The sequence below is a fragment of the Piliocolobus tephrosceles genome, chromosome 5 (assembly GCF_002776525.5).
Source record: "Piliocolobus tephrosceles isolate RC106 chromosome 5, ASM277652v3, whole genome shotgun sequence".
NCBI classification, from domain to species: Eukaryota; Metazoa; Chordata; class Mammalia; order Primates; family Cercopithecidae; genus Piliocolobus; species Piliocolobus tephrosceles.
Window position 1 is genome coordinate 86,953,496 of NC_045438.1, and position 24,542 is coordinate 86,978,037.

The 24,542-nt window shown below is 38.4% G+C and overlaps 1 protein-coding gene and 1 pseudogene across 1 annotated transcript; both read left to right on the top strand.

Annotated features, from left to right (window-relative positions):
• The first annotated feature begins 16,175 nt into the window (after positions 1-16,175).
• LOC111538024 (translationally-controlled tumor protein homolog) lies at positions 16,176-16,625 on the top strand. The gene is made up of 2 exons (XM_023205182.1): positions 16,176-16,398; positions 16,495-16,625. Exons 1-2 carry the CDS (start codon positions 16,176-16,178, stop codon positions 16,623-16,625), a joined length of 354 nt encoding a protein of 117 aa, XP_023060950.1.
• Positions 16,626-17,011: 386 nt separating this feature from the next.
• On the top strand, positions 17,012-17,512 carry LOC111538094 (annotated as a pseudogene).
• The last annotated feature ends 7,030 nt before the right edge of the window (positions 17,513-24,542 follow it).

Consider the following 24,542-nt stretch of genomic DNA (forward strand, 5'->3'; position numbering starts at 1 on the left):
TCTCGGCCTCCCAAAGTGCTGGGATTACAGGCTTGAGCCACCGCGCCCGTGCAGTTTCGGGCTGTGAGAGTTTCGGGCTCACTGAGATGTGACGCTTCCTATTGGGTTGAGAACGCACGAAGTCTACGACGCTTAGACAAAAAAATCTCAGAAACTAAGAAATCATTCGAATCCAGTTCCTCGTTTATTCACGATTAAAACCTTAGTGATAAAACAGTGGCGACGCGTGGACAGCTCCTGGAAGCAAAAACACCATTGGGGTAAAATCCGACAGCTATCAGGACGGGAAGGGATGCTGCCCTTCGTTGCTTTTCTGGTCTTTTTTTTCTATTTGATTTACCTTTTTTTTTTTTTCCTTTCTTTTGTCGCGTGTGCTTTCGGTGTCATAATGAAGTCATAGCCAAATACAATGTTAGGAAGATTTTCCTCTATGTTTTCTCCTAAGAGTTTTATAATTTAAACTCTTAGACCTTTAATCCATTTTGAGTTAATTTTCATATATGGTATGAGTCTAAATTTATTCTTTTGCATGTGGATATCCAGTTTTTTTAGTACCATTTGTTGAAAAGACGTTCTGTGCCCTTGTTTAAGACACTGGCCTGAGGCTCGGAGATTGTAAATCATTTGCCAAGAAAGGCCATGCAGTTTGGGAGCAGCAGAGCCTGGGGCTACACAAGACCCTTGCTTCTGGGACACCCTCTAATGTCATGCTTTGCAAGGTTGTGCTCTGTCCCTCTTTGAGCACCTGCTAGAAGCAGGTAAAAGAACTGGTAGTTTTACTGTTTTAACTTAAAAATAAAGATTTTAGACTCACAGAAAAGTTGCAGAGGTAATAAAGGGAGTTCCCACATACCCATCACCCATATTGCCCTATGTTAACAGCTTATATAACCAATGAAACTAAAAAGTTAACAGCGATACAAAACTATTAACTGCATTACTGATTTTATTTTAATTTCACCAACTGTTCCACTAATGTCATTTTTCTGTGCCAGGATCCAATCCAGGATACCACATTGCATTAGTTTTCATGTGTTCGTAGCCTCCTCTAATCTGTGACAGTTTCTCAGTCAGTTGTCTTCAAAAACCTTGACACTTTTGAACAGTACTGGTTTCTCTATACTGTCCCTCAGTTTGGGTTTGTCTGATGTTTTCTCATGATTGGACTGAATCTGTGGATGTTTAGGAAGAATGCTACAGAGATTACGTGCCTTTCTCATTGCCTGGTATCTGTGGGTACATGATATCAACATGACCTACCACTGATCACTGGGGAACTGCTCATTTGTTGTTTTTGTCTTTTAAACCTAAGCCACTGCAATAGGTTCTGAAATTCCTGTTCTGGGGATGCTACCAGATTTCTGCTTCAATATCATTTCCATGCCATTTGTTTTCACATAGATCTAAAATGGCCTTTGATTGTTTATTGCACCCAGTTCAAGCTTCGCAAACTGGCCTTTTGAAGTCTCATTTTATCCAGCCAACTTTACCTTCCACTGTTCCTCATACATTCCCTCTGTCCTCATTTTTTTCTCTCCAAACCACCATTCCCAGTCTATCCTCAGGCCAAGGCCCAGGGTTCCTTTAATTTCTTGTTCAAGTCAACATGAAATTACTTTGACTCCTTCACACAACAGTGAGTTTTTCTCTTTTCTAAATTTCTGGTCAGTTCCTTACAATCTCACTTTAATGTGGTTTTGCTTTTTTTTCTCCAGGTGTTTAATGTGTGTTTTTGGTCTTCTCTCCAAGTGATGGAAACAGAGTTGCTGCTTCAGTGGTAGTAGTACTTGGAATTCAAGTAACACTAACCTAAAATCTACTGTAGACCCAGTGGGCGATAGTATGAAAGAACCAAGAAGGATTTCGGCTGTCCTGGAGCTGATAATGCTGCAAACAAGGTGAGGGTGCATACACTAAGTAGCAGCAAAGCCATGAGGATCATAGAAAATTTCCCAAGTCCATGAGGAAAAAAAAATATGCAGGCAAAAATCTGCATACAAATCAGGGCTTTATTTATTATTTCATCAGTTGATTAGACTTAAGCAAGTAATGAAGAAAATGTCAAAATAATGCAGAATAAACTTAAAAGTGTGTGGTACTAATATCCAGTTCATTGGGAATAGCCCCGTAAATTGAGGAAATATGATTTCAGTACATATTTGAAAACTATTATCTGATTCAGGAAAAATTTCACTCACATCATTGATGAACAACATATCTAGTGCTAAAACTAGGTTCTAATTTAATGAGTATAGCTTGTACTATACTCATTATGTAATATACACTCATTATATAATAGGGTGACAAATACTTTAATAATAGATTACATATTAGATCCAATGACAATATGTTATTGATTTATTAGAAAATAAATGGGTATATAACTCCATTTGTCAAATCACAGTTCAATTGGAACCACAGGTTGGCTATAGATTACAAAAGTTCTGCAAAAACCAATGAAAGGAGTTTGTAGGAACCAACAGTCAAATTTACAAATAGTAAATTGTGTGTAACAATCTTTTATATCAGAAAAATTTATAATAAATATGTGTGTATATAAATGCATGCATTTTTCTTTAAGAGTCAGTTGTTGAACATTTGCCAGCACACCGCTAGAGCTATCTAATGGATAATATATGTTTTAAGTTTCTTTGGTAATGAGAACCTATTTTATGTCTTATCACAAAGTCTTTAATAAAATATCAATTTTTCTTTAAATTTGCTGAGATAGATTTATTTAGGTGGGCTGAATTAAAACTCCGAGACCTGCTTTGAGATGAATGCAGGGTGAAAACAGGGACCGGCCAGGCGCAGTGGCTCACACCTGTAATCCCAGCACTTTGGGAGGCTGAGGCGGGTGGATCACCTGAGGTCAGGAGTTTGAAACCAGCCTGGCCAATATGGTGAAACTCTATCTCTACTAAAAATATACAAAATTAGCCAGGTGTGGTGACAGGTACCTGGAGTCCTAGCTACTCGGGAGGCTGAGGCAGGAGAATCTCTTGAACCCTTGGAGGCGGAGGTTGCAGTAAGCCGAGATCGTGCCATTGCACTCCAGCCTAGGCAACAAGAGTGAAACTCTGTCTCAAAAAAAAAAGAAAAGAAAAGAAAACAGAGGGACCTTGTCATAGGCATCCTGGCACATTTGTATTATACTGTTAATGGGCTATTAATATTTCATCTTATTGGTAAGAAAACTTAATGTGACGTTTAACCTGGTTGAATAATTTGCTTAAGATCATTCACGTCCAAGTAAGTGGCAGGTAGGTTTTGAGCACAATTGAATTCCAATACTCAGGTTACATTGTTAAGTCTTCACAAAAGCATGAAGGGTAGATATTATTATCTGCTCCCCATCCCCACTTTTTCTGTGGTGAGAACGCTTAAAAATCTACTCACATAGTGATTTTCAAGTATACAATACATTGTTATTAACTATAGTCACCAAATTATACAGTAGATCTTTTGAACTTTTTCTTCCTATCTAGCTGAAATTTTATATTCTTTGACCAGCCTCTCCAGTAACCCTTCAGGCAGCCCCTGGTAACCACCATTCTGCTCTCCACATTTTTTTTCTTCTTGGCCTTAAAACACCACTAGGGGAAAAAAAGAAAAGAAAAGAAAAGAAAGAAATTACTGGTATAAAAATAGTTTAATTTCTGTAACTTTTTCTCAGACATTCTGGCTAAAAATCAGCCATAACATGAAATCGACACATCCCTGTCTGTGTTTCACAATTCTCAGAAGGCGCTAACATCTTGGTCTTCTAGCCTCCAGAACTATAAGACAGTACATTTCTGTTGTTTAAGTGGTCTTTGGTATTTTGTTATGAGCCCTAACAAACTAATTCATGAAGGCAAACAAAACAATTACAAAACAGTGTGATCTAAATGGGGCATGTGTGTGAGGCTGCAGGGGTGAGCAGAAGCCGAGCCATACAGGGACATGTGGACCAACGTAGGGAGCTTAGATTTGCTGCTGGGCCAGAGACTAGGGTCTTAAAAATCTCTCAAAGGCAAAAACCTAGATTCTGAAAAGGAGCAGAAAATATGAGTCAATGCTTTTCTTAGTAATATGTTCATTTCTGAATGATATTTTTTTTTTTTTGCCAAAAATATTTTTTTCTAGACTTGGGGATTTTGTATTAAATGCCATTTAAATTTCAAAAGATGTTTTTTTTTAGACAAAATCTTGCTCTGTAGCCCAGGCTGGAGTGCAGTGGTACAATCTCAGCTCACTGAAACCTCTGCCTCCCGGGTTCAAGTGATTCTCCTGCCTCAGCCTCCTTAGTAGCTGTGATTACAGGTGCCCACCACCATGCCTGGCTAATTTTTTTTTGTATTTTTAGTAGAGATGGAGTTTCACCATGTTGCCCAGACTAGTCTCAAACTCCTGACCTCAGGTGATCCGCCCACCTTGGCCTCCCAAAGTGCTGGGATTGTAGGTGTGAGTCACCGCACCTGGCTGAAAAGATGATTTTTAAAACTATTTATCAAGTCATTTTAGATAGGCCAGAAGTTGATGACAAATAAACCATATTGTGAAAACAGATCTGCTAGGATTTTTAAAATTATCCCAAAAGAGAGGAGATTCTTTTATCAGTAGCTAAAATCAGCTACCTTCTGAAACCAAGAGGAATTAAAGTTTTTCAACTATATTAAGAATTGATATTTCCATTGATACTGTATTATTTTTAACTTAAATTATGGGAAAAGCTTAAACAACTATATTATTTTCTTCAGGAAGAGGATTAGTAAAATACACTCAGTTCAAAGGAAGTTAAGAATTTTAGTAGGAGCATGGATCTGGTCCAACTAGATTGTAAATATCAATATAAACTACTTCCTTTATAAGTAAAACGGTTTAGCTCTTCCACTGAAATAGCTCAAGAGCGGCTGGGCACAGTGGCTTATGCTTGTAATCCCAGCACTTTGAGAGACTGAGGCGGGTGGATCACCTAAGGTCAGGAGTTTGAGACCAGCCTGACCAATATGGTGAAACCCCGTCTCTAGTAAAAATACAAAAACTAGCTGTGCATGGTGGTGGGTGCCTGTAATCCCAGCTATTTGGGAGGCTGAGGTAGGGGGATTGGTTGAACCTGGGAGGCAGAGGTTGCAGTAAGCTGAGATCACGCCACTGCACTCCAGCCTGGGCAACAGAGTGAGACTCCATCTCAAAAAGAAAAAATAGAAAGAAATAGCTCAAGAGCAATGTGACCCCATGACACATGTTAATGCTCACTACTATGGTAATATTATTTTCCACTAATGGGAGCCAGGATCCTTAGAGAAATGGCTAATTTGATATTTGAAGTTACCTCCCATCAGGGTCACAAACAAGAATGTAGGCAGCTTCCTGATTTAAATCACTGCTAATGAGATGAAGTCATCTGTTAAAAAACAAGCAGCAAGTGGTCTTCCAGTTGCTATGATGAGAAACTCAGATTGTAAGCAATCTCATGAGATTGCCCATGATAATTCCAACACTTGAAGGGCACATTGCTGTCACTTTCAAAGAATCATTCTATTCCAACTTCCTTTTCAGAAAAATTGTGAGTGGCCAGGCCATACTGTTTTCTACAATAACACATCCTTTTGAGCTCAGAGGTTCTTAGGTTTTCTGTGCAATGGCTCTTTTTACAATCCAGTGAAGCCTATGGGCCCTTTTTAGAATAATAGTCTTAAATGCATAAAATAAAATAAGTTGAATTACAAAGAAAGCTAAGTATAGTGAAATAAAGTTATCAAAATATTTTTTAAATTTGTGATATAGTAATATATGCATTCTTTATGAGTAAATTAAAAAACAAAAACTTTTAAAATTTTGCCTAAGTAAGCTAAATTTTATTTTTGAAAGACATTATTATGAAAGCAGTAGTTGCTTAGCTTGAATAAGAGGATTAAACTATGAGGTGGTCTTTGACAAAGCAGTATGTGTCATGTTGGCTATCTGATGAATTTTGATTTTTTTTGGATGGCCACAAATGCTGATAATCCCAGGTCACAAACTATATTGTTGCAAATGGAATTAAAGTTTCAACAGCTCACTTTACAAGGCCAAGACAGGCAAATTTCTTCTAAGAATATCACAATTTTTTAGTTAAATTTCAGTTGTAGTGAAATTTTGATCCAAATATCAATGACTTCATCTTTGGCTAGATCAGTATTTTCAACATAGATAAAACCAATATTTTATTTCAATGTTTAGTGCTTTTTAGTTTAGTGTGTTGGTGACCTGCGATTTGCAAATATTTCATCAACAGAAGATCTCCAATATAGTGTTGGCTAGAAATTATAATAGGGCTGGGTGCAGTGGCTAACGCCTGTAATCCCAGCACTTTGGGAGGCTGAGGTAAGCAGATCATCTGAGGTCAGGAGTTCTAGACCGGCCTGGTCAACATGGTGAAACCCTGTCTGTACTAAAAATACAAAAAAAATTAGCTGGGCCTGGTGGCAGGTGCCTGTAATCCCAGCTACTTGGGAGGCTGATGCAGGAGAATCGCTTGAACTTGGGAGGCAGAGGTTGCATTGAGCTGAGACTGCACTATTGCACTCCAGCCTGGGCAGCAAGAACAAAACTCTATCTCAGAAAAAAAAAAAAAAAAAAAAAAGATAGGGCTGGGTGCAGTGGCTCATGCCTTCACGCCTGTAATCCCAGCACTTTCAGAGGCTGAGGTGGATGAATCACAAGGTCAGGAGTTCGAGACCAGCTTGACCAACATAGTGAAACCCCGTCTCTACTAACAATACAAAAATTAGCCTGGTGTGGTGGTGCACCCCTGTATTCCCAGCTACTCAGGAGGCTGAGGCAGGATAATCACTTGAACCTGGGAGGTGGAGGTTGCAGTGAGCTGAGATTGCGCCATTGCACTACAGCCTGGGCGACAGTGAGACTCTGTCTCAAAAAAAAGATAAAAAAGAAATTATATATTTATGTTATTCTCAAACTTACGTGCAAACCATTCACTATTTTCACCATTAATATGGTTTGGATATTTGTTCCCTACAAATCTCATGTTGAAATGTAATCCCCAATGTTGTTGGAGGTGAGGCTTGGTGGGAGGTGATTGGCTTATGAGGGCAGATTCCTCATAAATGGGTTGGTGCTGTCCTCGCAATAATGAGTGTGTTTTCACTCTATGAGTTCACATATATTTGGTTGTTTAAAAGTGTATGGAACCCTAACCTGCTGCTGCTCTCACGTGTGATGTGTCAGTTCCCACTTTGCCTTCCGCCTTGAGTAAAAACTCCTTGAGGCCTCACCAGAAGCTAAGCAGGTGCTGATGTCATGCTTCCTGTATAGCCTGCAGGACCATGAGCCAATGAAGCCAGGTTTTAGGCAGAATTATAGTTAGGTATTGACCATGGTGCACTGACACAATTTGATCCACTTCCCTGCAGCTGCTAACTAACTTGAGAGTCATGTAGCAAACTGACCACCTGATCCCCCATTGTTCCTATAGATAGAATCTCCCACAATGGACTTGTTGTTTTTTTGAGACGGAGTCTCACTCTGTCACCCAGGCTGGAGTGCAGTGGTGCAATCTCCACTCACTGCAATCTCTGCCTCCCGGGTTCAAGCGATTCTCCTGCCTCAGCCTCCCAAGTAGCTGGGATTACAGGTGCATGCCACCATGCTCGGCTCCTTTTTTGTATTTTTAATAGTGACAGGGTTTCACCATGTCAGCCAGGCTGGTCTCGCACTCCTGACCTCAGGTGATCTGCCTACCTTGGCCTCCCAAAGTGTTGAGTTTACAGGCCTGAGCCACCACGCCTGGCCGATACTGGACCTTTTAACCCAATAATTGCTTAAGGTGTTTTTTGAGATCCTGAATTCCAGCAGAATGGCTGATGCCAGCTGGTCTGAAGACCCCCAGAGCAGAACTGACTCAGGACAGGAATGTAGTCTCTTAATCTACCTACACCATGACTTCACCTCTCACTTCTTGACCAATTAGCAATCACTACATTTTAGCCTGTCACCTGTTCAGGTCCCTTAAAAGTCTCATCTCCCAATCTTTTGGAGATGTGGATTTGATGTTCCCTCCTGTCTCCTTATTTGGCTGTTTTATGATGATTAAACTCTTTGCTGCAACTCTGCTGTTTTGATACATTGTTCTGTCACTACGCAATAAGCAGTTGAATGTAGTGGTCCTATAACATCTTTGCCAAATTGAGGAAGTTCTCTTCTATTTCCAGCTTGCTGAGAGGTTTTGATAATGTTTATTTTCTAGAAAAGAAAAATCTGAAAATACCCAGAAAACTTCAGAAGTCTATCAAAGGTTCTATCTGTCTAGATGACATTAAAATTGAACCATGGATTTACAATCATTTCCTTTCTGATATAAACTGTATTCTCTAGCATTGATTAGATAAAAGGATCAATAAAATATTAGCAAATTAAACAAATGTATAAAAAGAGTCATACTCTATGACTGAGATTTAGCACAGGTATTCAAGGCTGGTTCAACATTTATTCAAAAATCAATGTACTCCATCATATCAACAAGCTAAAGAATACAAATTTTAATTTCATTTATATTAATTTTTCCTTTATCCTTATTTTCAGAGACTATGTGCATGAATAAAAATTCATAACAATAGATACAGAAAAAGCATTTGCCAAAACTGAATACCCACTCATAATAAGTAATCTCAGTCAATTAGGAACATAGAACTTCCTCAACTTGTTAAAACTATCTATATGCAATTCTAGCACTTTGGGGGGCAGAGACGGGTGGATCACTTGAGGTCTGCATTTTGAGACAAGCCTGACCAACATGGTGAAACCTCATCTCTACTAAAAAATACAAAAATTAGCTGGGCATGGTGGCGCATGCCTGTAATCCCAGATACTCGGGAGGCTGAGGCAGAAGAATCGCTTGAACCTGGGAGGTGGAGGTTGCAGTGAATTGAGATCATGCCATTGCACTCCAGCCTGGGCAACAAGAGCGAAACTCTGTCTCCAGTAAAAAAAAAAAAAAAAAAAATACATATATATATATAAACCTACAGCTAACATCATACTTACTTGTGAGAAACTTGAAGCTTTCCCACTAAGATCAGAAACAAGGCAAAGATATTTCCTTTCACCATTGCTTTGCAACATTGTCACAAACAAGAATGTAGGTACTGGAAGTCCTAGCTCATTCAGTAAGACAAGAACAGGAAATAAAATGTATAATGATTGTGAAGGGAGAAATAAAACTGTCTTTATTCACAGATGACGTGATTGTCTATGTATAACATCCAAAAGAATTGATGCAAACACTCCTGGAATTAGCAAGCAATTATAGCAGGGTTGTAGGATGGGATATAAAATTAATACACAAAATATCAATTACTTTTTTATATACCAGCAATGAACAAGTGGAATTTGAAATGAAAAACAGTGACATTTACATTGGCCCACCCTAAAAATAAAATACTTAGGTATAAATCTGAAAAAATGTGTACCAGATCTATATGCGAAAGCTAGAAAGCTAGAAAACCCTGATAAAAGAAATCAAAAAAGAATTAAGTAAATAGGTATGTCATATTCATGGATATGAAGACAATATTTTGAGGATGTCAGTTCTTCTCCACTCTTCCCCAAATTCAACACAATCCCCTAAAATTCTCAGCAAGTTATTTTGTGGAGGTTGACAAACTGATTCTAAAGGTTATATGGAGAGGCAAGAAGATCCAGAATAGCCAATGCAATATTGAATGAGAACAAAGTTAGAGAACTGATACTACTTGACTTCAAGACTTACTATGAACTGCAGTAGTCAAGACAATGTGATACTGAATAAAGAAGACAAATAGGTCAATACAATTAAATAGGGAGTCCAGAAATAAACCAAGATAAATATATCCAACTGATTCTTGACAAATGAGCAAAGGCAGTACAATGGAGGAAAAGGTAGTTTTTTCAGCAAATGGTGCTAGAACATCCACAGGCAAAAAAAAAAGAATCTAGGCACAGATCTTACAGATTTTATACCTTTCCCAACAATTAACTCAAAATTCATCATAGACCTAACTGTAAAAATAATACTATACAGCTCCTAGAAAACAATATAGGAGAATATGATCTTGAGTATAACGATGACATTTTAGATACAATGCCAAAGGCATGAACCATTAAATAAAGGATTGGAAAACTGGACTTCATTAAAGTTAAAACTACTGCTCTTCCAAGTACATTGTCAAGACAGTGAGTAGACAAGAAACAGACTAGGAGAAAATATTTCTGAATGACATATCTGATAAAGGACTATTACCCCAAATATACAAAGAACTCTTGAAACTCAACAGTAAGAAAACAAATAACCTGATTAAAAAATGGGCTAAAGATCTAACAGATACCTTACTAAAGAAGACATCCATATTGCAAATAAGCATATGAAAAGACACTCCACATCACATCATATGTCATCAGGGAAATGCAAATTAAAACAATGAGATACTGTTAATGGAAAGGGGTCCTGATCCAGACCCCAAGAGAGGGTTCTTGGATCCCACACAAAAAAGAATTCAGGGCGAGTCCATAGAGTAAAGTGAAAGCAAGTTTATTAAGAAAGTAAAAGAATAAAGAATGGCTACTCCACAGGTAGGGCAGCCAGGAGGGCTGCTGGTTGCCCATTTTTATGGTTATTTCTTGATTATATGTTAAATAAGGGGTGGATTATTCATGCCTCCCCTTTTTAGACCATATAGAGTAACTTCCTGATGTTGCCGTGGCATTTGTAAACTGTCATGGTGCTGGTGGGAGTGCAGTAGTGAGGATGACCAGAAGTCACTGTCATTGCCATCTTAGTTTTGGTGGGATTTGCCGGCTTCTTTACTGCACCTGTTTTATCAGAAAGGTTTTTATGACCTGTATCTCGTGCCTACCTCCTATCTCAAACTGTTACTTACAATGCCTAACTATTTGGCAATGCAGCCCAGCGGGTCTTAGCCTTAATTTACCCAGCCTCTATTCACGATGGAGTTGCTGTGGTTCAAACGCCTCTGACAATACCACAACATACCTTTTAGAATGGTCGAAATCCAGAACACTGACACCACCAAATGCTGGTGAGGATGTAGAGCAACAGGTACTCTCATTCATTACTGGTGGGAATAAAAAATGATATAGCCATTCTGGAAGACAGTTTGGCATTTCTTAGAAAAATAAACATATCCTTACCACACAATCCAGCAACTGATCACCTTGGTATTTGCTCAAATATGTTAAAAACCTAGGTCCACACTAAAACCTGTGGATGAACTGTTTAGAGCAGTTTTATTCACAGTTGACAAAACTTGGAAGCAAACAAGATGTCCTTTATTAGGTAAATGAATAAACTGTGGTCCAGCCAGATAATGGTATATTGAAATATTATTTAGTGCTAAAAAGAAATGAGCTATCAAAAAATGAAAAGACATGGAAGAAACTTAAATGCACATTACTAGTGAAAGAAGCTAATCTGAAAAGGCTACCCACTGTATGATATATATGACATTCTGGAAAAGGCAAACTTGGAGACAGTAAAAGGATAAGTGTTTGCCAGGGGTTTGGAGCAGAGAAGGAATGAACATGTGGAGCACAGATGATTTTTAGGGCTGTGAAACTACTTGTATGATTACTGTTAGAGGAAAGGAGCCCCGATCCAGACTCCAAAAGAGGGTTCTTGGATTTCACACAAGAAAGAATCCAGGGAGAGTCTGTAAAGTGAAAGTAAGTTTATTAGGAAAGTAAAGGAATAAAAGAATGACTATTCCACAGACCGTGGAAACGTAGAGGTTCCCCTTTACTACACAACTGATTGAATTGCAGGCCATCTCCTTAAATAGCCAACTCCTTGTTTTCTTCACTATGTTCTTGCTGTTGACATTAAAAAAAAAATTCTTATATTTTTAATCCTTCTTGGAAATTACAAATGCTGTCAGTATTTTGAAATTTTATTTCCTTTTTTATTGATATATACATATTTTGAGGGTACATGTCATATTTTGATACTTGTGTACAGTTTGTAATGATCAAATCAGGGTAATTGGAATAGTCATCGCCTCAAACATTGTACTTATATTGAGAACACTTAAGTCTTCTCCTCTTGCTTTTTTTGAAATATACAATAAAGTATTAACTATAATTTCCCTACTGTACTATGGAATACTATAACTTATAGCTTCTGTCAAGGCATTTGAACCAAAGCAACTCCATTTTAATAGGAGCTGGGTAAAATGAGGCTGAAACTACTGGGATGCATTCCCAGACGGTTAAGGCATTCTAAGCCACAGGATGAGGTAGGAGGTCAGCACAAAATACAGGTCATAAAGACCTTGCTGATAAAACAGGTTGCAGTAAAGGAGTGAGCCAAAACCCACCAAAATCAAAATGGCAACAAGAGTGACCTCTGATCGCCCTATTAAAAAGTGGGCAAGGGACATGAACAGATACTTTTCAAAAGAAGCCAACAAATATATGAATAAAAGCTCAATATCACTGTTCACTAGAGAAATGAAAATCAAAACCACAATGAGATACCCTCTCACACCAGTCAGAATGGCCATTATTAAAAACTCAAAAACTAACAGATGCTGGCTAGGTTGTGGAGAAAATGGAACACTTATACACTGTTGGTGGGAGTGTAAATTAGTTCTAACATTGTGGAAAATAGTATGGTGATTCCTCAAAGAGCTAAAAGCAGAACTATCATTCTACCCAGCAGTTCCATCACTGGGTGTATACCCAGAGGAATATAAATCATTCTATCATAAAGACCCATGTAGGCAAATGTTCATTGCAGCACCATTCCCAATAGCAAAGACATGGAATCAAACTAAATGTCCATCAGTGACAGACTGGATGAAGAAAATGTGGTATATATACATCATGGAATACTATGCAGCCATAAAAAAGAATGCAATAATGTCTTTTGTGGGAACATGGATAGAGCTTGAGACCATATCCTTAGCAAACTAACACAGGAACAGAAAACCAAATACCACAAGTCATCACTTATAAGTGGGAGATAAATGATGAACCCATGAACACAAAGAAGGGAACAATATACATTAGGGTCTACTTGAGGGTGGAAGGTGGGAGGAGGGAGATGATCAGGAAAAATAACTAGCAGGTTCCAGGCTTAATACCTGGGTGATGAAATAACATGTATAACACACCCCCATGACATAAGTTTACCTATATAGCAAACCTTCACCTGTATCCCTGAACCTAAAAGTTAAAAAAAATTATTTCTTAAACTTATCACACAGTTGGCAAACAGTCATTTCTAGCCTTTTCCCCAATAGAAATAGGGGGATTTCAGAAAGCTTACATCATTTTTCTGGTAGGTTGTATGAGAGGTTAGAGGCCAGAGAATCACAGTGTGATTTGTTATCCCAAGGATATATGTGGGCCGCACTGCCTAGCAAATTTAGAACTCTTTGTAATAGACTCAACAGTTATTTAAAAAGAAATTTATAGGTTAGCCTGCCCTAAAGCTGTTGCAGAAAAATGAGGATTCCACTTGTTCCAGAAACAATTATCAGAAGTATAGTGCTCCAAAGATGAAGCTTTTTTCTCACATTTCTATATTTATAATCATTAACAGTCCAATTCCCATTTGAAGCAAGCTACCTTTTATTCTGTAATGCCCCCCTTTTTTTCCATCAGAAAACTAGAAATTTGAAAGAATGTAACCACTTGTGGAAAAAACATAGTTATATATTTTTATCTACTACATTTTGAAGAAAATGTAACTGCCCCATGAGTTCTTCCTGCCCACTGCAAAAACAAAACAAATTCACCGAGACCATGGCATTGCAATAGAGTTTAATTGACATGAGGCCAGCCATGCCACATGGGAGACAGAGTTGTTACCCAAATCAATCTCCCAGAAAATTTGAAGGCTACGGTTTTTCAAGGATAGTTTAGTGGGCCAGGGAGTTGGCTTCTGGGTGAGGCCACGGGACCAGCTGGCAGGAGTTGGTAGGTCCGAGTGGACACATAGGTCATCAGAAATACAAACACCTGAAAAGACATCTCAAAAGGCCAATCTTAGGGTCTACAATAGTGATGTTATCTGCAAGAGTAATCGGGGAAGTTGCAAGTCTTGTGACCTCTGGGATAATGGCTGGTAATTGTTTATATCTACTCCTTAGCAGAATTTAGACCCCTCACACTCTAACCTGGTGGCCTTTCGTTAACTTTACAAAGGCACTTTAGTTTTGGGGAAGGGCTATTAACATCTAAACTATAAAGGTCTCCCAAAATCAGCTTGGTTGGTCTAAGCCCAAGAATGACCAAGAACAGTTTGGAGGTTAAAGGCAAGATGGGGGTTGGTTAGATCAGATCTCTTTCACTGCCATAATTTTCTCACTGTTATAATTTTTGCAAAGACAGTTGCAAAAAGTATACATGTAACACATAATTTTTTAAGCTATAGGAAATATGAGGAGAGGTAAGCTCTATGGTCAACACTTTACTTTCATTGTTTTGTTTAATTCTCACAGCAGCCTTTTCAAAGTTGAGGACGCACAGAGAGAGAAAATCCTTTGCCTAGTTCAGCATATCCGAATCCATCTGGCTCTCTAATCTCATTGAGTCAAACTTTAATACATTTTTATCTCTTTTGACTGGGAGGAAGCACGTATTAGAAACAGCACACTATCTGAGACCTTGGGCAAGAGTCTTGGTTCTTCTGTGGCATAATTCCTCATTCTATGTGAAAAGAGACAATATAATAATCTGCTCTCCCAAACTTGCAAAACAGTTTCCAAAGAGATTGCTCTCTGGTGATACAGTGATGGATTGGGCAGGCCTGGAAAAGATGCTTCATCGAATGACAGTGGGCAGGAGCTGGGTAGGCTGATGCCCCTGTCCGTAGAATGATGGACCAGGAAGTACTGGAAGTACTGGTAGGTACTAATTGCACTCAAGGAACATTTTTGTGGGGAGCTGAGCAGCCTGTTCTCTCCCATTAAAGGGAACCCAGCTGATATGTAAGGAAGATTGACATTACCATGCCTGAGTTTCCCCCTTCCCTCTGCAGAATAATTCACATATATCTTTTTTTTTTTTAAATACTTTAAGTTCTGGGTTACATGTGCAGAACGTACAGTTTTGTTACATAGGCATTCACGTGCCCTGGTGGTTTGCTCTACCCATCAACCCACCACCTACATTAGGTATTTCTCCTAATGTTATCCCTCCCTTAGCCCCCAATCCACGGACCAGCCCTGGTGTGTGATGTTCCCCTCCCTGTATCCATGTGTTCTCATTGTTCAACTCCTACTTGTGAGTGAGAACATATGGTGTTTGGTTTTCTGATCTCGTGATAGTTTGCTGAGAATGATGGTTTCCAGCTTCATCCATGTCCCTGCAAATGATGTGAACTCATCCTTTTTTATGACTGCATAGTATTCCATGGTGTATAAGTGCCACATTTTCTTAATCCAGTCTACCACTGATGAACATTTGGGTTGGTTCCAAGCCTTTACTATTGTGAATAGTGCTGCAATAAACATATGTGTGCATGAATTAACATATATCTTTAAGGGCAGCTAGCATCCATCATATCTTTTCCATGGGCCTGGCATTGTTTATCTATTAAATCTCATTTAATTATCTCAACAATACTATGAAGTACAGTAAGTACTTTTTAAATCTCTATTTTACAGAAGGTACAGTCAAAGATTTGAATGTATGTCTTGCTAAAGTTCACAGAACTGGTAGATGAATAAATCACCTTGCTTTAATTATGAACCCATCTGTAGCACTTCCATAGGCTTCTGTGTATTTTTACAAAATTGTGGAGTCCTTGATTTTCCTTAGCTGAGAGAAGCTGAAGGACAAGCTTTAAAATAGACCAGCAACATAATCCCATTTTCGTGAGAATTACTAATATAAGATTAACCTGATTTTATTGTCTCAGCCCTATAACCTTCAACCTGTCCCAGACCATTGTGCCTGAGAACCTGGGTCTTCAAAAGAGATAGAAATGTTACTCAGCACTCAATGGTAACTCTATTTTGAAATAATAGTTTTATTGAAATGTAATTCAAATACTATAAAATTTACGTTTTTTAAGTGTACAATTCAGTTGTTTTTACTATATCCACAAAGATGTACAACTATCACCAAGTCAATTTTATAACATTTTTGTCACCCCCTAAAGAAACCCCCATTAGCAGCCATTCTACATTATGTTCTCCCACATTTACAAGATCTGGGAGATTGTGGATGGGCTGTGCCTGGAGGTGGAGGGGAAGATGGTAAGGAGGACAGAAGGTAACATTGATGACTCGCTCATTGGTGGAAATGCCTCCGCTGAAGGCACTGAAAGCAAAGGTACGGAAAGCACAGTAATCACTGGTATGCATACTGTCATGAACCATCATCTGCAGGAAACAAGCTTCACAAAAGCAAGTCTACAAGAAGTATAATACAACAAAGATTATATGAAATCAACCAATGGCAAACTTGAAGAAAAGAGACCAGAAAGGGTAAAACCTTTTATGACAGGGGCTGCAGAACAAATCAAGCACATTCTTGCTAATTTCAAAAGCTACCAGTTCTTTATGGGTGAAAACATGAATCCAGATGGCATGGTTGCTCCACAGGACTACGGTGAGGTTGGCGTAACCCATGTGTGATTTCCTTTAAGGCAGGCTTAGAGATGGAAAAAATATTAACAAATTTGGCAATTACTTTGGATCTATTACCTGTCATCATAACAGGCTTCTGCTTGTCAGCCACACAACACCAGGACTTAAGACAAATGGGACTGATGTCATCTTGAGCTCTTCATTTATTTTGACCGTGATTTATTTGGAGTGGAGGCATTGTTTTTAAGAAAAACATGTCATGTATGTTGTCTACAAAAAAAAGCATTTATACTAAAAAAAAAAAAAAGAAAGAAACGTTTTTGAATCTAAAGTATATGTTGACATTTTTGGCCGGTTCACTGCCATGGTGTTAATCCTGTGCTCTCTAGTTCTCTGGGCTCTCTCCTTGCTTGCCTTCTTGCTCTGTCATAACCTGCTCTGAAGAAACACTCACCGTTTCCCCCAGCAAACTGACTGGCCTGTGGAGGAGAGGGGCATGCAGCTGTGCCTTGCCCAGTTCTCTGAGCATGCCATGGCTCCAACCTGAGGGTCTGTGAGAAGTGCAGGCTACAACCTGTACAATGCCCATGATTAGACAATATCACCTATGGAGAAAACACTCATGAAAACAGACATTCAGGTAGCTCTTCCTTCTCTGGGTGTTATGGAAGAGTAGTTCCATGGTCTGGCTTGGCTGCAAAACACTTTATTGATGTAGCAGTTGGTGTCATAGACAACAATTATAGAGGAAATGTTGGTGTTGTAGTGTTTAATTTGGGCAAAGTTTGAAGTCAAAAACAGTGATCAAATTGCGCAGTTCAGTTCTGAATGGATTTTTTTTTTTTTTTTTTTTTAATCTAGAAACAGAAGAAGTTCAAGCTTTGGATGACACTGAAAGGGGTTTAGGAGGTTTTAGTCCCACTGCAAATAATTAAAATTTATGCCAAGAGTAGAAAATTAGAAATTATACATTTTTCTTAAAAATAGTCCAGGCTTGGTGGCTCATGCCTGTAATCCCAGCACTTTGGGAGGTCGAGGCAGGTGGATCACGAGGTCAGGAGTTCAAGACCAGCCTGACCAACATGCTGAAACCCCCTATCTACTAAAAACAAAAAAAATTAGCCAGGCATGGTGGCACATGCCTATAAGCCCAGCTACTCAGAAGGCTGAGGCAGGAGAATCGCTTGAACCCGGGATGCGGGGGGTGCAGTGAGCAGAGATTGAGACACTGCACTGCAGCCTGGGTGACAGAGCAAGACCCCGTCTCAAAAGAATAGTAGTAATAAAATAAAATAAATATTTTTTGCTTAAAATAATTATATATTTTGTAGACAGCATATGGCTGGATCATGTTTTTAAATCTATTTTCCAATCTCTGCCTTTTGATTGGAATTTTAATCCATTTACATTTAATGTCATAACTGATATGAAAATATTTACAACTGCCACTTTATGATTTGTGTTATATATTTCTTTTATGCCCTTTTTTGCTCCCCTAGCCCTTCATTATTGCCTTCTTTTTTGTTACATATATATTTTTTATTGTAACATTTTAGTTCCCCTTTTTTTTATTTTACTATATTTTTGACTTATTTTCTTAGTGGGTGCCCTGGAGATTATAATTAGCAATTATAACAAGCACTTTGGATTAATACCAATTTAATGTCAATAATATACAAAAAACTTTGCAAGTATGTTTGTTCTATCGCCCCATTTTTGTGTTACCATTGTTATATAAATTACATCTTTAAACATTATAGGCTCATCTAATTATTACTTTATGCAGTCATATTGGATTTTTATTTTATTTATTTATTTATTTATTTATTTTTATTTCCATTTTATTTTAGATTCAAGAGGTACATGTGCGGGTTTGTTACAAGGGTATATTGTATGATGCTGAGGCTTGTGCTTCCACTGATCCCAACACTCAGATAATGATCCCAACTTCCATTAGGAAGATTTTCACCACTCTACCTCTCTCTCCCTTATAGTAGTCCCTGGTGTTTATTGTTCCAAACTCTTATGTCAAGATTTAGCTCCCACTTATGAGTGAGAACATGTGATATTTGCTTTTCTGTTCCTACGTTAATTTGCTTAGGACAATGGCCTCCAGTTGCATTCATGTTTCTGCAAAGAACATGATTTCATTCTTTTTTATGGCTACATGGTATTCCATAGTGTATATGCACTATACTTTCTTTGTCCAGTGCACAGTTGGTGGGCACCTAGGTTGTTTTCATGTCTTTGCTATTTTGAATAGTGCTGTAAGGAACATAGAAGTATATGTTAGTTTTTAGTAGAACCATTTGGGTATATACACAGAAATGGGATTTCTAGGTCAAATGGTCACTGTTTTAGCTCTTTGAGAAATTCCCAGGGTCCTTTCTATAGTGGTTGAACTAATTTACATTCTCACTAACAGTGTATAAGTGTTCTCTTTTCTTCACAGCCTCACCTATGTCTGTTATTTTTTGAATTTTTAATAATAGCCATTCTGACTAGTGTGAGATGGTATCTTATTGTGGTTTTGATTTGCATTTCTCTGATGATTAGTAATGTAAACATTTTTTTCATATGTTTGTTGGTCACTTTTACATCTTTTTTGAGAAGTGTCTGTCCTTTGCTCACTTTTTAATGGGGTTATTTGGTTTTTTTCTTGTTGATTTATTTAAGTTTCTTCTAGATTCTGGATATTAGACCTTTGCTGGATACATAGTTTACAAATGTTTTCTCCCATTCTGTAGGTTGTCTATTTACTCTGTTGAGAGTTCCATTTGCTGTGCAGAAGCTCTTTGGTTTAATTTGTTCCCATCCAACAGTTTTTGTTTTTCTTGTAATTGCTTTTGAGGATTTGGTCATAAATTATTTGCCATGGCTGATGTTGAGAAGGACATTTCCTAGGTTTTCTTCTAGGAATTTTATAATTTGAGATTTAACATTTAATTATTTCATTCATCTTGAGTTAATTTTTGTGTACGGTGATAGGTATGGGCCTAGTTTTTTTCTGCATATGGTTAGCCAGTTTTCCCAGCACCATTGATAACAGAAGTCCTTTCCCCATTGCCTATTTTTGTTAAGTTTGATGAATATCAGTTGGTTATAGGTTGATTATGATAAGCGAATACCCTTTGATTCCTTTTTTTTTTTTTTTTTTTTTTTTTTTAGTTAAAAAAGAATTGGCTGGGCACTGTGGCTCAGGTGTGTAATCTTAGTGCTTTGGGAGGCCGAGGTAGGAGGATTACTTGAACCCAGGAAGTAACACTCTGTGTCTATAAATAAATAAATAAATAAATAAATAAATAAATAAATAAATTTACTGTCTGTTGTGGTGCCTGCTTATAGTCTCAGCTACTCAGCTTCTCTTCAGTACTTCTCCTGAGTAGCTGGGACTACAAGGTCCCAGCTGAGATGGGAGGCTGCAGTGAGCTTTGATCCTGCCACTGCATTCCAGTGTGGACAACAGAGTGAGATGCTGTTCCCATACCTCACCCCCAAAATAATTGATATTTGATTTTCTAAGAAAATAATTTATTGAGTTGATTAACTTTTTTTCCTTTTTGACATTTTAACTTGATGTTTTGCTAATATTGAACAAACTTTGCATTCCCAGACTAAACTTTTTTTTTTTTTTGAGGCGGAGTTTCACTCTTGTTGCCCAGGCTGTGGTGCAATGGCACGATCTCGGCTCACCGCAACCTCTGCCTCCCAGGTTCAAGCAATTCTCCTGCCTCAGCCTCCCTAGTAGCTGGGATTATAGGCATGTGCCACCAAGCCCAGCTAATTTTTTATTTTTAGTAGAGACGGGGTTTCTCCATGTTGGTCAGGCTGGTCTCGAACTCCCGACCTCAGGTGATCCGCCCGCCTCGGCCTCCCAAAGTGCTGGGATTACAAGCGTGAGCCACTGTGCCCGGCTAAACTGTCTTTAATCATGGGATTGTGGTCTTTTAAAATATTGTTTGACTTTATTTTCCAATGTTTTATTTAGGATTTTTGTATCAATTATGAGTGAACTTGGGATATAGTTTTCTGTTAAGTTTTAGAATCAGTGTTACATGGTTTTGTACAAATAATTGGAAATCTTTCCACCTTTTTCCTCTGGAAAATTTAACAAACATTTAAATATTTATTCCTTGAAGATTTGAGAGACTTCATCTGGAAAGCGCTCTAATCCTTGTACTTTGGAGGATATTTAGTCTTAGGTAACTTGAAAAATATTTTCCAGGGTTACACATTTCTGTAGATTGTCTGCTTACCAAGGTTTTCCTTTCTTTTTCTTTTCTTTTCTTTTTTTTTTAAATTTGTATCCTTCTCAAAAGCTATATATATTGTTTTCTGGATTTTCAAACTTACTAACAAGGAGTTTAAATTACCTCACTATTGGTAGTCATTTTCACTTTCTCATTCTTAATTGTTCTTTTATTTTAGAATTTTATCACAGTGATATCAAAGAATGTGATTTAAACTATTTGCTGTAGGATATTCCTTTCTTTTTCTTTTCTTCTTCTTTTATTCTCTTTCTTTTTTGAGACAGAGTCTCCCTCTGTTTCTCAGGCTGGAGTGCAGTGGGGCAATTTCGAGTCACTGCCACCTCTGCCTCCCGGGCTCAAGGGATCCTCCCACCTCAGCCTCCCAGGTAGCTGGGACTACAGGCTTACACCACAACACCCAGCTAATTTTTTACATTTTTGGTAGAGCTGGGGCTTCGTCATGTTGCCCACATGGGTTTTGAATTCCTGAGCTCAAGAGATCCACCCTCCTTGGCCTCCCAAAGTGTTGGGATTACAGACATGAGCCACCACACCTGGCCCAGGATGTTCCTTTTTGACATTAAGTCAGCTGAATGGCTTGGGAAGCAGGCCATGTTCTTTCAAGTATGTACCCTTTCTTAACCAATGCAGTCTAGACGCTTGCTTGAAAATGTGAACCCAAGACCACCAGCACTGACCTGGCCAGGGAGCTTGTTAGAGATACAGAATCTCAGGCCCCACCCCAGTCTTACAGAGTCACAACCTACATATTTAGCAAGATCTAATAGTGATCCATGTGTACATTAAAATTCTGGAGAATTTCATACTTTAAATCATAACATTTAATTCGATTGTGAATGTCTTCCATTCACATCCATAACATGTGATATGTTATTTCCTAATGTTGCATTTTTAAAATGAAATCCATCTTTCATTATAATCTAGCAAAAAGCAAGTTTTTAAAGTTAAGACACTGAATACAGTGTAAAATTGTCACCACTTTTCTGAGGACCTAATTACAGCTGGGACTTGCTCCTAACCACATTCTGATGTCATCCTTTCTTCCATATACCCTCCCTTCTACTGCTTGGGAACTTTTAGAAGTAGGACCCAAGGATTTTGGCTCTGCAGACTAGGCAGATGTGGTCACACTTGATTTTGAACTGCAAAATCAAGGTAATAACAAAGTTTTTGTCTGTATGTTTTTCTGTGATGCTCTGGCTTGAGCTCAAGGCACCAGGCAGTGATGCCAGCCCTTGTGCTGAACATCAACGGCAAGAAACAAGCAGTGCATTCTTTCTTCCTTGCAGCACCACAACTCCAGGAAACCAGAGGAAAAGAGAGCAAGGAAAGACCAGCAGGCTGGTAGCCACAGAGGAGCTTGAGAGGTTAGGATTGGGCACAAATCAAGCTAGTGTATGCATCTCAGGAATTGGGGCTTTGCAGAAGTAATTCATCAAACTATATTACGTTCTCATCATGCCAGACCAATGACCTTTCTCAAGGGAATTGTCTTACATCTAAAAACATGGCAAGTGTTCTGAAATTTCTGGCTGTTGCATTTCATTTTTGTGCATAATAACTCTGGAACTATCTCTGGCAGAGGAGAATATACAAACAAGCAAGAAGTGGATAAACTCTTGTGGAGCCTATCAAGTTCCCCAGGCAGGCAACTTCATCATGTCCAGGATCTGGAATACCTTCAGCAAACGTGTAGCTCACTTAGCTCAGAAAAAATGCTAATCCTTGGTCCAGCCAATACCCTGGATGAGACTGAATCCTCATATTGATGAAGCTTGACACAAACAATCTACTCAATTGGCATGTGTGTGAGAAATTGGCAATGCCTGTTCCACAAACATCTGAAACATTTTGAGAGCAGGTTTTGACTAACTTACCTCCTTTAAATTCTTATCAACTAGGTGTTTTTTAGGTTGCTTTATAATCAGACCTTCCTGGAATCAGGGCATTGCTTTAGTCTGATTATATCTCCTGTATCACAGATGCCACTAAGTGGACTCCCTGAGATGACATTTCAGATCCTGCATCAGGCCCCATTGTATATAGCTCTCCTCTTCCTCTCTCCCCTTCTGTTCCTTTCCTCTTTTGCCTTCCACCTCTCTCTCCATTTCATTACCCACCGCCAGGCTTATGTTTGGGATCCCCAGAGCATTGCATCAATCAATTATCCAGTAGACATCTATTACGTATCAGACATAATGCTGGATCACCCTTATCTTGGATGGTCAGAGGAAAAATCTTTCCAAGGCAGACAAAGAACAGATTTTGATTATATTTAGAATTTTTTCTCAATATAATATATATAGAATAAATAGTCATGAGAATTCTTTTAAGTATTAGTAATTTTCACTGCAAATTGAAGAGCTAAACTTAAATTTCCAAGCACATATTAATTCATTTGAACTTTCCATATTGGCTCACAAAGCAAGCATCCTTTCTAAAATTGCAGATGTGTAATTGACCCTGTTTCCTCTTATCTAAATAAAGTATACTGAAGTTATGAGCTGTTTGCTACATTAAAATATTGGAGGTAAATGACTATGTTTTAGTTGAATATCTCCTTATTAGAACCTGGAACTAGTGTCAAATTAGAGCCATTATGTTCTTCTCTAAGGACCCTCCAGAAACGAGTGAATATTGTAGGGGAACCAGTGCAACATTGGCCAATGATTTCATTATCAGTAGGAGCTGGGAAGAGTTTTCCCAAAAGTCAGTGATCAGTTTAGGCCTTTCTACATAAGTCTTGGCACAGCCTCTGTATCCTAGAAATTGGAGTCAGGTTGGAAAGCCTTTCTTCTCCTTGTCCTTGCTTCTTTTGACTCTTGCTTTTATGGCTTCTTCTTTGTCAATTGATTTACTTCTGCATTTACTGCCCTCACTTCACTTTTCCAAGAGAAGGCCAGAAGTTCCAACCCTCTGGCTTTTGTCTTAGGTTCACAGCTGTTTTTCCTGTTCTTGTCCTCTGCCCAGGTTGTTTCACTACTGACACAGTTAGATGTGGTTGTTTAGGTTAATGTCTACCAATACTATCACTCTAACATTTTGATTGCATTTAGTGTTCTTTCTGTCTCTGAGATCATCAAGAGAATGAACAATCTTTTATAAGTCACTTCATTTTTCTTATTTTACTAGCATCATAATAAAATCAGGAAAATCCTTTCTGATGACAAGTTGAGTTGGAGATAAATCTTAGAGCCATGGAACAGATGGTGTGATGAAGCATCACTGCTATCATCTGAATGCTTGTGTCCTTCCCCACCTCCAAAGTCATATGTTAAAATCTAATCTCCAATGCAATAGCATCAAGAAGTAGGTCCTTCAGGAGGTAGTTTGGTCAGAAGGGCTCCACAAGGGATTAGTGCTCATATAAAAGAGGTTTGAGGGAGTTTATTTGCCTCTTTCTCTATGTGAGGATGCATAGAGAAGGTGCCATCTGTGAAGTAAAGGGTGAGTCCTCACCACACACCAGATCTTCTGGTGCCTTGATCTTGGGTGGACATCCTAGCCTCCAGAACCATGAGAAATAAATTTCTATTATTTATAACTTACCTAGTCTGTGGTATTTGGTAATGGTAGCAGGAATGGACTAAGATAGTCACAAAAGTTAACTTTTTCACTTGTGCAGTTTTGGAGCTCTCTGCTTATGTAGGTTTGTCTTCTGTGTGGTGACCCTGTGGTTGGTCCTCACCTAGAA

Bases quoted from the DNA above. Each gene is read 5' to 3' on its own strand.
- LOC111538024 (XM_023205182.1), top strand. From the start codon at position 16,176: ATGTTCTCCCACATTTACAAGATCTGGGAGATTGTGGATGGGCTGTGC. The intron at 16,399-16,494 runs GTCTACAAGAAG...CTTTTATGACAG, and splicing joins AACAAGCTTCACAAAAGCAA to GGGCTGCAGAACAAATCAAG.